Source organism: Malaclemys terrapin, chromosome 1 (assembly GCF_027887155.1).
Source record: "Malaclemys terrapin pileata isolate rMalTer1 chromosome 1, rMalTer1.hap1, whole genome shotgun sequence".
NCBI classification, from domain to species: domain Eukaryota; kingdom Metazoa; phylum Chordata; order Testudines; family Emydidae; genus Malaclemys; species Malaclemys terrapin.
Genome location: NC_071505.1, coordinates 193,883,172 through 193,897,911, shown reverse-complemented (window position 1 = coordinate 193,897,911; position 14,740 = coordinate 193,883,172). Strand labels below are relative to the sequence as shown.

The 14,740-nt window shown below is 43.4% G+C and overlaps 1 protein-coding gene across 2 annotated transcripts; it reads left to right on the top strand.

Annotated features, from left to right (window-relative positions):
* The first annotated feature begins 182 nt into the window (after positions 1-182).
* HMGN1 (high mobility group nucleosome binding domain 1) lies at positions 183-14,697 on the top strand. 2 transcript variants are annotated; one of them, XM_054049286.1, is made up of 6 exons: positions 183-456; positions 876-908; positions 997-1,026; positions 1,103-1,159; positions 5,688-5,819; positions 14,470-14,697. In XM_054049286.1, exons 1-6 carry the CDS (start codon positions 442-444, stop codon positions 14,515-14,517), a joined length of 315 nt encoding a protein of 104 aa, XP_053905261.1. In that variant the 5' UTR covers positions 183-441; the 3' UTR covers positions 14,518-14,697. The 2 variants fall into 2 exon arrangements, with proteins under 2 accessions (XP_053905261.1, XP_053905253.1); XM_054049278.1 differs by lacking the exon at positions 183-456 and having other exon boundaries at positions 822-908.
* Positions 14,698-14,740: the final 43 nt, after the last annotated feature.

Below are 14,740 nucleotides of genomic sequence, written 5' to 3'. Positions count from 1 at the left end.
TGCGTATCCACCTCACCCTCCCCATCCCTGCTCCAGCACAGAAGGGACGCGGAACGGAAGGCGTGGCTCTGTGAGGGACCTTGACCAATCAGATGGGTGCTCATCCCCCTCCCCCGCCGGAGTGATGGGCCACGCCCCACGTCCTGAAATGAGTGACAGGGCCCGCCCCAGGGGCTTGTTGTGATTCGAAAGCAGCCCCGCGGGAGGCTCGGCCCAATGGGTGCGCGCGGCCGCCAGTGAATGGGGCGCGCCCCCTCCCAATCCGGCTGGATCCTGTTGCGGCGCGCTGGGATGGGGGAAGGGCGGGCTCCGACCACTGCGCAACGACACTAAGATTCATTCACGCACAGGCAGCAGGCGCTCGCTGGCAGCGAGTGACCGCGGGGAGCAGCAGTGACCACAGCTGCACTAGCGGGTTGCGGGTCGGGGCCACCGCTCGCCATGCCGAGGAGAAAGGTACGGGATGGAACCGCTCCCCACAGCACCGCACCGAGCCGCCGACCGGACGCTGCGGTCCGGGGCTATCCTCGGGCTTCTCGCGCCGCCGCCCGCAAATTCCCCGGGCTCGGCTGACGCTCGCTTCGGGTCAAATGGCGCCCGGGACATCAGCGCCCCCCTCCGGCCGGGCCCCCAGCCGGACCCGCTGAGCGACCGCGGGGTCCTTCTCCCGAGTAGCGGCAGCTGCGTCACTCGAATTTTCTGTAGCCGTTAAACGCGACGGCACTCGGGGTTCGAAATCCGAACGTGGCGGCGGGAAGGGGCGTGTGTCCTGACGTCACTCAGCCGTGACCGCCCCTTGGGAGGGGGGAGGAAACCTGGGCTCTGCGCGTGCGCACATGTTTGTTCGTTCACTCCCTGTGCATGTTTGTTTGCAGGTGAACGCGGCCGAAGGAGAGGCGCGGGAGGAGGTAAGTGCCGGGCTCCCTGCGCGGGCTCCCCGGGGAGGGGCGCGGAACAGGGACCCGACTCTCACGCTGTCTCTGTCTCTCTTTCTAGCCCAAGAGGCGGTCCGCACGCCTGTCAGCTGTAAGTATAGACATCCCCCGGCTGCCCCTTCCTAGGCGCTCTGAGGGGCGAGCACTAAACCTGCCTCTCTTTCCAGAAACCCGCCCCCGCCAAAGCCGAGCCCAAGCCAAAAAAGGCGGCAGCAGCAGCAAAGGTGAGTGAGACACACCTGCGAATGGCACAGACTGTCCGTGTCAGGCATGCTCGACACACCAATGCCCTGTTGGTTTGATCATACAGCTGGATCTAGGACAGATTTCATTTAGATGCTGCTCTTAACTTACGTGGCTTCCAGGGAGCAATACACTAAACAACTGTTTTTACCAAGTTATCTTTCTTGATAAGAGAACTTACGAAGAATGTTGTACTCCATCTCTCTTAGACCTTTTCCTTTATTAAGTAGCTAATGGTACTTAGGATCTCTAGTACATACTTAAGAGGTGTGAATATTTTAGTAGCGCTGATCATTATTTTGATACCAGGGGGCAACTACATAGAAGAATATTTCATGTCTTTATTGGTACCTGAAGGGGAAAGTGTGTATGTACTTGCATTTTAAAAGACTGCGTCTAAATTCTTGGTTTAACCTTGTAAAATGGTTTTTGAACTTGTATTGAGTTCAATGTTAACTCAGGGCATGTCTACATGTGTATTGGCACAGCTGTACTGATGCATCTGCGCTCCTATAGTTCGTCTGGGGAAGGCACTCTATGTAGTACATAGACCAGGGGCCAGCCACCTCTGGCACGCGGCATATATGTGAAGTAGGGAAAATATACCATTTTCTAGTGACTTTAACCTTTATGTAAAATAAAGTTCTTAAGTTACAGCTGTGAAACAATTTAGTGTTCTGCCAGTATTTTCTGTAAATGTACAGGAAGTACACGACTATATGTGACAGTTCTAACCAATAGGCTTGCAGTAATGCAAATGAACTGAGACAGTCTATTTGGGTTATCAGCCACAATTTTACTCATTATACATGATTAATAAATCTTTAAATTAAAAAAATGATTTTTTTCTAGTCTCTTGATCTCTATTTTAGAAATAGAGATGCATGAAGACTTGGTGTATAGAAGCCTTTTAGATTAAATTTATATAATATTGAATGTTTTAAATGAAAAAGTAGGAAACCTGTGAAGAATGGCTAAATGTGTGTATTAGATTTGTCTAAAAACAATAAGTCTTAATCTGTTGTTCACTTATAGTTAATGGCATCAATAAGATTAATGTTGTTAGACAAAAGTATTAAATTGTTCTTTTATATTAACTCCATACTGCTATATTAAATATTTTCAAGCAGTGGGAATCAGCTGAGGCATTCGTTAGAATGCAACTAAATAATACAAAGTTTGTTGAGAAATTTATACTGGGGAAACTTTTTTGTTTTGTTTTTAATGAAAAATATCACTCCCATCAAGTCAAAAGAAACCTCTGGCTTAACCATACTAGGTTGGGCAAAAAATATAAAGCCTACTTCAGCTGACTGTTGAATGTGCTCTTGAAAACATTTTACTGCATTATTAAATTTCTTCCATTAAATTCTAAAAAGAGGATAAAAGCTTGATGTGTTTGGTGCTTCTGAAATAGAAGGGCTTACATTTTTAGGGCTGTCAAGTGATTAAAAAAAATAATCACTATTAATCGTACCGTTAAACAACAATAGAATACAGTAACACCTCACTTAACATGGTAGTTATGTTCCTGAAAAATGTCGCTTTAAGCGAAACAATGTTAAGCAAATCCAATTTCCCCATAAGAATTAATGTAAATGAGAGGGTTAGGTTCCAGGGAATTTTTTTTCACCAGACAAGACTGTTTTTTTTATACATACACACACTCTCTCTCTCTATAAGGTTTAAAAAAACAATACTGATACACAGTGATGATGATTGTGAAGCTTGGTTGAGGTGGAGGAGTCAGAGGGTGGGATATTTCCCAGGGAATGCCTTACTGAGAAATTGGCTGAGCCCTCAAGGGTTAACTCTGACACTCTACAAGGCAGCAGGAATGGAGGGAGGGGAGAGAGAGAGATGCAAATTTCCCTTTTAAGTACACTGCCTTGTTAATTAGATCAGCTTGCGGAGACCACAGCTGCTGCCAGCAAAGCCCTGTCCTGTGTCCCCCCCCTGCTCTATGGAAGTTGGGGTAAGCGGGATGCAGGAGTGGGGGGGGGGACGACACCCTGACATTAGCCCCCCTCTTCTTCTCCCTCTCTCTTTCCACCCAGCGTACAGCAAGCAGGAGTCTCTGGGAGCAGCATATGGCAGTGGGGGGAGGGGCACCGCTGAACTGCAGGTAGCTGCTGCACAGGGAACTTAGGGGAGTGGGGAGCTGATGGGGGGGGGGGGGGCTGCTAGTCCACCATGGTTCCAAGCCCCCACCAGCTAGCTGCAACGGGCTGCTCTTCGTGCAAGCAGTGGACAAAGCAGGCAGCTGCCAAAGACTTTAGAAGGGAGCATTGCACAACTTTAAATGAGCATGTTCCCTAATTGATCAGCAACATAACAACGAAACAACATTAACCAGGACAACTTTAAGTGAGGAGTTACTGTACCATTTATGTAAACGTTTTTGGATGTTTTCTACATTTTCAAATATATTGACTTCAATTACAACACAGAATACAATATGTACAGTGCTCACTTTATATTTTTTATTACAAATATTTGCACTGTAAAAAAAACAAAAGAAATATTATTTTTCAGTTCACCTAATACAAGTACTGTGTTGCAATCTTTTTATCATGAAAGTTGAACTTACAAGTGTAAAATTATGTATAAGAAAACCTGCATTCAAAAATAAAACAATGTAAAATTTTAGAGCCTGGAAGTCCACTCAGTCCTACTTCTTGGCCAGCAAATTGCTCAGACAAGCAAGTTTGTTTAAGTTTGTAGAAGATAATGCTGCCTGCTTCTTGTTTACAATGTCACCTGAAAGTGAGAACAGGCGTTCTCATGGCACTGTTGTAGCCAGCGTCTCAAGGTATTTGTGCCAGATGTGCTAAAGATTCATATGTCCCTTCATGCTTCAACCACCATTCCAGGGGACATGCATCCATGCTGATGACGGGTTCTGCTCGATAACAATCCAAAGCAGTGCAGACCAACGCGTGTTCATTTTCATTATCTGAGTCAGATGCCACCAGCAGAAGGTTGATTTTCTTTTGGGTGGCTTGAGTTCTGTAGTTTCCGCATCGGAGTGCTACTCTTTTAAGACTTCTGAAAGCATGCTCCACACTTTGTCCCCCTCAGATTTTGGAAGGCACTTCAGATTCTTAAACCTTGGGTCAAGTGCTGTAGCTATCTTTAGAAATCTCACATTGGTACCTTCTTTGCATTTTGTCAAGTTTGCCTTGAAAGTGTTCTTAAAATGAATTACATGTGCTGGGTCATCATCCGAGACTGCTATAACATGAAATACGTGGCAGAATGCAGATAAAATAGAACTGGGGACATACAATTCTCCCCCAAGGTGTTCAGTCACAAATTTAATTAGCACATTATTTTTTTAACGAGCGTCGTCAGCATGGAAGTATGTCCTCTGGAATGATGGCTGAAGTATGAAGGGGCATACAAAAATTTAGCATATCTGGCATGTAACTACTTTGCAAAGCTGACTACAAAAGTGACATGCAAATGCCTGTTCTCCATTTCTGGTGATATTGTAAATAAGCGGGCAGCATTATCTCCTGTAAATGGAAACAAATTTATTTGTCTGAGTGACAGGCTGAACAAGAAGTAGGGCTGAGTGGACTTGTAGGCTCTGAAGTTTTACATTGTTTTGTTTTTGAGTTCAGTTATGTGTTTAAAAAAAAAGTCTACATTTATAAGTTGAACTTTCACAACAAAGAGATTGCACTACAGTATTTGTATAAGGGGAAATGAAAAATACCATGTCTTTTGTTTACCATTTTTGCATTGCAAATATTTGTAATAAAAAATATACACTTGGATTTCAATTAGAACACAGAATACGATATTAAAATGTAGAAAAACATCCAAAATATTTAATAAATTGTAATTGGTATTAACTTAATCGCAATTTTTTTCACGTTTTATTTTTGAGTTAACCGTGTGAGTTAACTGCGATTAATTGACAACCCTTATTATTAATTATTGTTACAATATTAGCACAGTCAAGTCATGGACTTTGCAACTTTCCCTGTGCAATTCTACCAATGCACTTCAATTCTGTCTTCCAGCATGTATTTTCCTCAGTGTTAGGGCTCTCAAACAGGTTGCGACTCATCAAATTGTGTAGTGGTTGTGTGGAAGTAGTTATGGGGTCTGAGAAACCACTACTAAACTTCTTATAAGTGTTTTAGTTTCTGATCCCAGTTTGACTATCTCTTATTTCTGGAATGGAGAGAATTTTTTTCTATATACACCTCTACCTAGATATAACGCTGTCCTCTGGAGCCAAAAAATCTTACCACGTTATAGGTGAAACCGCGTTATATTGAACTTGCTTTACTCCACTGGAGTGCGCAGTCCCGCACCCCCACTCCCCCGGAGCATTGCTTTACTGTGTTATATCGGGTCGCGTTATATCGAGGTAGCGGGGTGTATATGGAAACCTCCTTCACTGATTATGGAGCATATAGTTTCTGAGGGTTTTTTGGTAATATTGAGAATTAATAACCATCTTGTTTTAAAATTCTTACATTCATTTTATTGTAGGATAAATCTGAAGACAGGAAAGCTCAATCAAAGGGGAAAAAAGGACCAAAAGGAAAACAGATTGAGGGGACTAATCAAGAAGAAACAAACGATAACTTGCCTGCAGAAAATGGAGAAATTAGCAGTGCAGAGGTATAGTAGTAGCTTTAGTCTTAACCTAGACAAAAGATTAGCTCTTGATTATGAAGAGTTAATGTAATGTAATGCACTAGTTAATTTAAACATCTATCCAACATCAGATTCAGTTTCTGCAAAATCTAAGATATAAATGTATGTTGCTGAGATTTTCATAGCAGCCTAGGGGATTTAGCCATGCATCTTCTATTAACTTTAGTGGAAGATATATAGCTACCAGAACTGGTGTGAAAATTCATTGGAATCTTTTCCTCTGGAAAAATAAGACACATTTTCATAACTCAATTTCCATGGAATATAGCTTTCAGTAAAAACTCAATGAAAACATTTCAGCCAAATGTGGTAATAGAGCCTCATGGGTGTTATAGTTTGCTCCTCATGTCCCCCTTCTCTTTGGGTTGTGATCCCCAGCTGGAGTACATATCCCATAATGTACGATGGCAAGGAACTTCATGTTGCACACAGCCCTCCTCCAGAGAGGAGATGGGTGCATTATGGAAGATGTGTATCTGGGGATCCCAGCCCATGGAAGAGAGTGAGTACGCAAGGAGCAAACTACAACCCATGAAGTGCTACAACTAGTTTTTGACCAAAATCTTTCAACAAAAAACAATGTTTTCTGCAGAAAGCAAGAAACCTCTCACAAAAAAATCCATTATGTTAAAACCCAAAATAGCTGACAGAAAATTTTCAATCAACCTCAGTGGCTTTGTCCTCTGACTGATCTGAAAATCTCTGATAGTTTCTAGTCTTCATGGTTGCAAAGAAATACTCGAAGGATAACTGATGCAAATTCAGAAGAAGACGTTTTAGAGCTGTTTTCAGGCTGTCTGCAATGTCAACTGCTTCGTCCATTTCAGTGAGATGTTAATCTGACTTAGTGTCAGTAGGCTCAATACTTGATTTCTAAATAACTTGATAATTGCAATTACACTCCTAACTGATGCTTATTAAAACTGAGCATGCACATTAATTAATATCTGAAAATGGCCAAACAAAGGTCATAGAAATCGTATTTGTTGAATGCAACAGTTGTTCTTCAAGTGATGCTGTCCCAATGGGTACTCTGCTGTAGATTTGGCAGCGCCTCCTGTGCCTGGGATCAGATCTTCATCAACAGTGCCCATCGGACTGCACATGTGCACACACACCCCACCCCCCCCACCCCCCCCCGGTCACGCTGTGAGCGGGACATATATACACGTGTGTGTGCATATATGTGTGTATATATAATATATGAATGAGAGAGAGCGCCGTGTGGTTCGTCTGCCCCCCAGTTCCTTCTCTACCGCCTTTGGTCTGGGATGGAATCCACAGCAGAGCCTGTGTCTCCTTTACCCTCAGTAGATAGTGCCTTGCCTGTCAGTTTTGGGGCTGGTCTACACTACAGTGGTAAATCGATCTAAGTTTACAAAACTTCAGTTATGTGAATAGCTTAACTGAAGTCGACGTAGTTGGATCCACTTACCGCGGTGGCTATACAGTGCTCCGTCGATGGGAGAGCATCTCCCGTCAACTTCCCTTATGCTTCTTGGGGAAGTGGATTACACAAATCGATGGGTGAGTGCTCTCCCATGGATTTAGCATGTCTTCACCAGACCCGCTAAATCGACAGTGGCTGCATCAATTGCAGCAGTGCCGGTAAGTGTAGACATGCCGAATGTAGTTAGTACTACTACTTTCCTCTATCAAAAAAAATTTGTTGTTGTTTTTGCTTTATTTTTACTGTTACTTCATAGCTTAGGATTCTGTTTCCCCGCTTCCCATTTCGGAAGCTTTTTCCCTCAACCTCAATCTACCCATCAGGACAGAGACTGGCAGCAATTAGATTTATTTGGACACAAAGTTTATTTGTATGTCAAGTTCCAGTTTTGCATATCTAATTAGGAGGCTTTTATGGCCAAGTACAACTATCTCAATTTACTCCAAGATAGAGGAACTCTGCCAAGACATGCTTGCAGCCAAGAAAGAACAATTTCAGGGGCTTATGTCTGAGGGACATCTCTTGGCCCAAACAGCCCTACAACAAGCCTCTTTAGACTCTGTGGATACTGCCGCCCTTCTATCTCAATGTTGTAGCCATGAGGCGGGCGTAATGGCTACACCTCTTGGGGTTTCCTAAGGAGGTACAAACTACAGCAGATGACTTACCGGTAACTTTGAGGGCCCAGCTTATTTGTGGAGCATATGGATGACACCCTACACTCCCGAGCTGCTCTCTGATCTGTCTGCATTTACACAAAGTACCCTACCCGATTCAGACTGGTCACTCCTCAAGGCGCTACCTCTCATGCACCTCTATCCAAGCAACAATTTTGAAGGTTTAGTCGAGGCCCAAAGAAGCCTTCCCTTGTTACAGTTATACCAACCATCTTTGATATCCCACCAGTTTGGCGACCAGTTAGCTCCCTTGTTTCCATCACGGAGCCTAATCACCTTGGAAAAGTAGGTTTTAAAGATCGTCAGGGAAGGATACTCCATCCCTTTCCTATCTATCCTTCTTCCCCACCATCCTCCATCCCCATCTCTCCTCGGGGACCCTTCCCATGAACCCATTCTACAAGAAGAAATTAATTTTCTGCAGCTGGGAGCCATAGATCCAGTCCCTTCCCAACACAGAGGACAGCATTTCTACTTCCTTTATTTTCTGATCCAGAAGAAATCCAGTGTCTGGTAGCTGATCCTGGACCTTCAAAACCTAAACAAGTTCATCGAACTGCAATGCTTCAGGATGGTTACCCTCTCCACCATTATCCCAGCACTGGAATACGGGGACTGGTTCTTGGCCCTTGAGCTCCTAGACGCATATTTCCGTATCACAGTACACATTGCCCACAGACAGTTTCTCCGATTCACCATGGGCACCAACCACTGTCAGTGCAAGATACTGCCTTTCTAACTGTCCATGGCCCCTCGAGTTCTTGCAGTCATTGCTGCCTACCTCAGGAAACAAGGCGTCGTCATCTTTCCATATTTAGATAACCCCACAACTTAGTCTCCTCAAGGCCCCATCTGAAACTGATGCTCTTCGCGCCATCTGGGTGACAGTGGACCTTTTTATTAATCAGATTCTCGCCTATAGTGGATATCGTATTCAAGGAACGAGCCTGCCCCCAGATCTCTGCCAAAACATGCCTCCAACTACTCTGCCACGTGGTAGCAGCCACTTTCGTGGTAAAGTACTTACGGTTACACATGCAATATCTTCAGGCACGTCTCCATACAGTCAGTATATGTCCCTCACAGACTGCCGCCACAAACTTATTCATGCCGATGAGAGTCAAGGACTCACTACTCTGGTGGACACAGCCCAAGAGCATCTGTGTTGGGATTTCTTTCCTCCAACCAGCGCAGACTATGATTCTAACAATCAACACCTCCCTAATCAGTTGGGGGGCACACCTTCACAATCATACAATGCAGGACAGATGGTTCTTAACCAAATCCACCCTACACATCAACCTCCTAGAGGTACAAGAGGTCCACAGTGCCTGCTGACCTTTCCTCCCACTGCTCGCACATCGCACCATCAAGAGTCATGATGACCAATATCGTTTGCATGTTTTACATCAACAGACAAGATGGAGTGAGGTCCCACTCTTTATGCTTGGAGGCAGTGAAATTATAGAAATGGTGTATCCAACACATCATCATTTCAGCCACACACCTCCCTGGATACCAGAACACCACTGCAGACTCATGGGAGAATCTCCTGCTCAACCACGAGTGGGAACTGGATACATGAATCCTTCAGCTCATCTTCAATTGCTGGAGATTCCCTACCATAGATTCTGCTGGAGAGCAGGACTGGGACATGGCTCTCTGGGAGATGTGTTCCTCGTCACATGGGATGCACCACTATTCTATGCCTTCCCTCCCTTCCCCCTTCTGCTTCGAGTACTCCACAAGATACAGGGGGACTGAGCCCAAGTCATCTTTAAAGCTCCAACTTGGCCATGATAGATCTAGTATACTTACCTCCTTCACATGATAGAATGCCAGCCGATCTCTTCATCCAACTCCACAGCTCCTTTCACAGGATGCGGGTTGCATCCCAGTCCACAGATGCTCCACTCCAAAGCCTGGCTCCTCCATGGTTCCAAGATTCTGAAATAACCTGTTCAGACACAGTTAAGCAGGTACTTTTGAACAGCAGGCACGACATGACTAGACACACTTACCTTCACAAAATTGACTAGATTCCAATGCTAGTGCGCCTTCTATCAAGTCAATGCAGGAAGTGCTCCACTACCACTTATCCTGAACTACATATTACATCTTAAACAATCAGGATAATCCACTAGCTCCATTCAGGTGCATTTGGCAGCTGTCATCACTTTTCACTGCCACATAGACGGCCATTCCATTTTCACACATGCACTCTCAAAATGTTTTCTGGAGGGCCTCCAAAATCTTTATCCTCACATATGAGATCTGACCTGGGAACCTCGGCCTAGACCTCCATTGGAACCAAGGGTAATGTGCTCTTACATTTACTTATCAATTAAAACTGCTTATCTTGTTACCATCACCTCTCATTCATGTCCCCATTACTGACATTTTGCAAAGTGGCCACACGGGCATCAACATATACTTTTGCCTGTCACTATGCGATGTCACAGCAGACACTCTTCTTGGACACACTGTCCTATCATCTGCAGTAAATGTTGCTCTGAAGCTCCAGCCTTCCAGTTGGGGCACTGCTTTCTGCTCACCTACAGTGGAGCATCCATAAGGGACATCACTCGAAGAAGAAGAGAAGGTTAAATTGGCACAAAAATTGTGTGTAGACAAGTCTAAGTGTAGTTTTTCCCACTTCACAGAATTTGAACACCATTATAGACAAAGTGTTACTGCTGATAAGTAACTATGAAAATTGTGATGAGAAAATTGACCCTTTCGGTAACTCCAGCAGAGAGACCGAGGACTGTAAATGGACATAAAGAGTGCAGTACCTTCTTGATCCTAGAAAAGCTTACTCCAGATCAGGTTGAGTCATATTAGTAAATGGTATAAGGACACTTGTAATGTGGCTGTCCTTGTTTTCTGCTGGTATTGTGGATAAATAGGATCTTATTCTCTGCAGCTGTTCTAAAACCTTTCATCAGCACTAAATAAATTCAATTGATATATTCCTTTTAAAGTAGGGCTGTTGATTAATCACAGTTAACTCGTGCGATTAACTCAAAAAAAAATCACAATCGCATTGTTAAACAATAGAATAGCAATTGAAATTTAAATATTTTTGATATTTTTCTACATTTTCAAATATATTGATTTCAATTACAACACAGAATACAAAGTGTACAGTGCTCACTTTATATTTATTTTTTACAAATTACAAATATTTGCACTGTAAACACAAATTATTTTTGTTCATCTAATACAAGTACTGAAGTGCAATCTCTTTATCATGAAAGTTGAACTTAAAAATGTAGAATTATGTACCAAAAAACCCCCTGCATTCAAAAATAAAACGTAATATTTAGTCTACAAGTCCAATCAGTCCTGCTACTTGTTCAGCCAGTAGCTCAAACAAACAAATTTGTTTACATTTACAGGAGATAATGCTGCCCACTTCTTATTTACAATATCACCAGAAATTGAGAACAGGCATTTGCATGGCACTTTTGTAGCCAGCTTTGCAAAGTAGTTACGTGCCAGATATGCTAAATATTTGTATGCCCCTTCATGCTTCGGCCACCATTCCAGAGGACATGCTTCCATGCTGATGATGCTCATTTAAAAAAAAAAAAAAAAAAAAGTTAATTAAATTTGTGACACAATTCTCCCCCAAAGAGTTCAATGTCCCCTGCTCTGTTTTATAGCTACAGCACTCGACCTAAGATTTAAGAATCTGAAGTGCCTTTCAAAATCTGAGAGGGACGAGGCGTGGAGCTTGCTTTCAGATGTCTTAAAAGAGCAACACTGATTTGGAAACTACAGTATCCAAACCACCAAAAAAGAAAATTAACCTTCTGCCGGTGGCATCTGACTCAGATGATGAAAATGAACACACATCAGTCTGCACTATTTTGGATTGTTATCGAGCAGAACTCATCATCAGCATGGATGCATGTCTTCTAGAATGGTGGCTGAAGCTTCAAGGAACATATGAATCTTTAGCACATCTGGCACGCAAATATCTTGTGACGCTGTCTAGAACAGTGCCATGCAAATGCCTGTTCTCACTTTCAGGTGACGTAAACAAGAAGCATGCGGCATTCTCTTCTGCAAATGTAAACAAACTTATTTGAGCGATTGGCTGAATAGAAATAGGACTGATTGGACTTAAAAACGTAAAATTTAGAGTCTACAAGTTCAACTTTCATGATAGAGATTGCACTACAGTACTTGTATTTGGTGAATTGAAAAATAATAATTTTTTGTTTTTACAGTGCAAATATTTGTAATCAAAAATAAAGTGAGCACTGTACACTTTGTACTGTGTTGTAATTGAAATCAATATATTTGAAAATGTAGAAAACATCCCAAAATATTTAAATGAATGGTATTCTATTGTTTAATTGCGATTAATCGCACTGTTAATGTTTTTAATCACTCGACAGTCCTATTTTAAAGATATTTATGCAGTAAAAATGCAGTGAATTTATCTATCTAGATGGAGTATATGTATCCGTTCAAAAAAGAACTGGATACATTCATGGAGGATAGGTCTATCGATGGCTATTAGCCAGGATAGGCAGGGATGCAAAACCATGCTCTGAAGTGTCTTTAGACTTTGTTTGCCAGAAGCTGGGAATGGCCATTTTGGGAATGGATCACTTGATTACCTGTTCTGTTTATTCCCTGTGAAGCACTTGGCATTGGGCACTGTCGGAAGACAGGATACTGGGCTAGATGAACCATTGGTCTGACCCCATATGGCCATTTTTATGTTCTTAAGCTTGTATGAATTCATTGTTTTGAAGTTAAGGGACAAAATACTGGCTTGACCTAGACTAATGGTCACCAGTTGATAAATTGCAATCGACTGGTCGACCTTGGAGGCTCTGCCAATCCATCACAATCTCCAGTGGTGCAGCAGGGCTGCCGCTAAAGCAACCTCCCTGCCTGCCCCGGCCCCACGCCGCTCCCGAAAGGGTCCAATGTGGCCCGGGGGGGGAGAGGGGGAGAGACATGGCTCCTCGTGTTGCCCCTCTCTGTAGGCATCGCCCTCACAGCTCCCATTGTCCGGGAACTGTGGCCTGTGGGGGCGGTGCCTGCAGAGAGGGGCAGTGCGTGGAGCCACATTTCCCCCTCTCCCCGGGGCGCGTTGGCCCCTTCCAGGAGCAGCGTGGGGCTGGAGCAGGCAGAGAGCTTGCCTTAGCTGTGCAGCTGCCCAAGGTAAGTTCTGCCCAGCGGGAGCCTGCACCCCAACTCCCCTCCTGGAGCCACCACTCCATAACCCCTCCTGCACACTGCACCCCCAGCCCTGAGGCCCCTCCCAGAGCCTGCACACCAACACTCTGCTGGAGTCCCCTCCTGCACCCTTACTCCAGGCTCGGCTCAGCCCAGAGCCCCCACCCCCTCCCGAACTCCCTGTCCCAGCCCTGTGAAAGTGAGTGAGGGTGCGGGAGAGCGAGCAATGGGGGGGGGGGGTGGAGTGAGCAGGGCGGGGCCTTGGGATTGGGTAGATCCTGGGTTGCCCTTAAATTCGAAAATTGATCTTGGGCGTAAAAAGGTTGGAGACCGCTGATCTAGACATAGTGTAGTTCTGCCACTATTACTCAGTCTAGATATTTAAATTTCTGCAGAGATAGACTTCTAAAGTCAAGAATACTGTGACATGCTCACTGTGTCTTAAAACATGTTAAAGTAACAATGCAAATACTGCAGCGTGGAACAACACATTCAAATGTTTGCTTCTCTAAAGATATGCTATTCCCCAGGATCTAAGCTACCTAGTGTGAGAGAGTACTCATTAAATCTTAAAATATTTTGACCTTTAGGGCAGTAGTTAATGAAATAGGCTCCTTTAAAAAAAAAAAAAAAAAAAAAAAAAAAAAAAAAAAAAAAAAAAATCCCTTCACCTTTAAGTCTGTCTTGAGCTGGAATGACTTTACATCCCTACCTCATATGCATTCTAGAGTTGTTAATACCATTTTAAAAAGTTAGCCGTTTAAACGAAAAATATGTTGTTTAAATGTCTGGGGCTGATCCTGCCAGCGCAGTTGGGGCTAGGGCCCCTCCAGACGGCGTGGCTGGGCCTGCTTTGGCGCTGCTCCGGGCCAGCTGGCTCTGCTCCGGGATGAACAGTTAAGGCAGATAAACCGGTAAGAATGAGTTTTACCGGTTAATCTTTTACATTTCCAATATGAGGAGCCGACTTCCTAAAATTTGAGCCAGTTACATTTCACTTTAATTTGATTTGTGGGTGTAGAATGTTATCAAAGGGGACTGAGACCAGTTCATTAATGATTGGTTAATATCATGAATCAAAATGTCTGAAGACTTTAAAAAATAAGTAATCATTTGTCCTAAACATTTGATAATGAATTTTGCTCTACAATATACCTGATTTGTTAAATCTTTTTGAAGCTACCATATTCTCTTTACTGTTAAGATCTTGTGTGTGAACTAAGACATTGAGATTTTCAGGAAACTGTAATACTAAATGTTCTCTATGTCCCCTCCCCTTTTTCAGGCTCCAGGATCTGATGCAGCAAGAGAGAAAGAAGCAAAGTCTCAGTAATATCTCTACCAAGTCTTTTATCAGTGGACCCAGTACCTACCTTCCTTGCACAATTCAGAGGAATATTTTTATCAACTATTTTGTAAATGCAAGTTTTTTAGTAGTTCTACAAAACACACTTTTAAAAAGGAGGGAGTCCTGCCACTTCCCATTTTTTTTACATAATTAGATACGTGTAAATGCTTTTTTTTTTTTTTTTAAGGAGGTAAAATCATCTACTGGT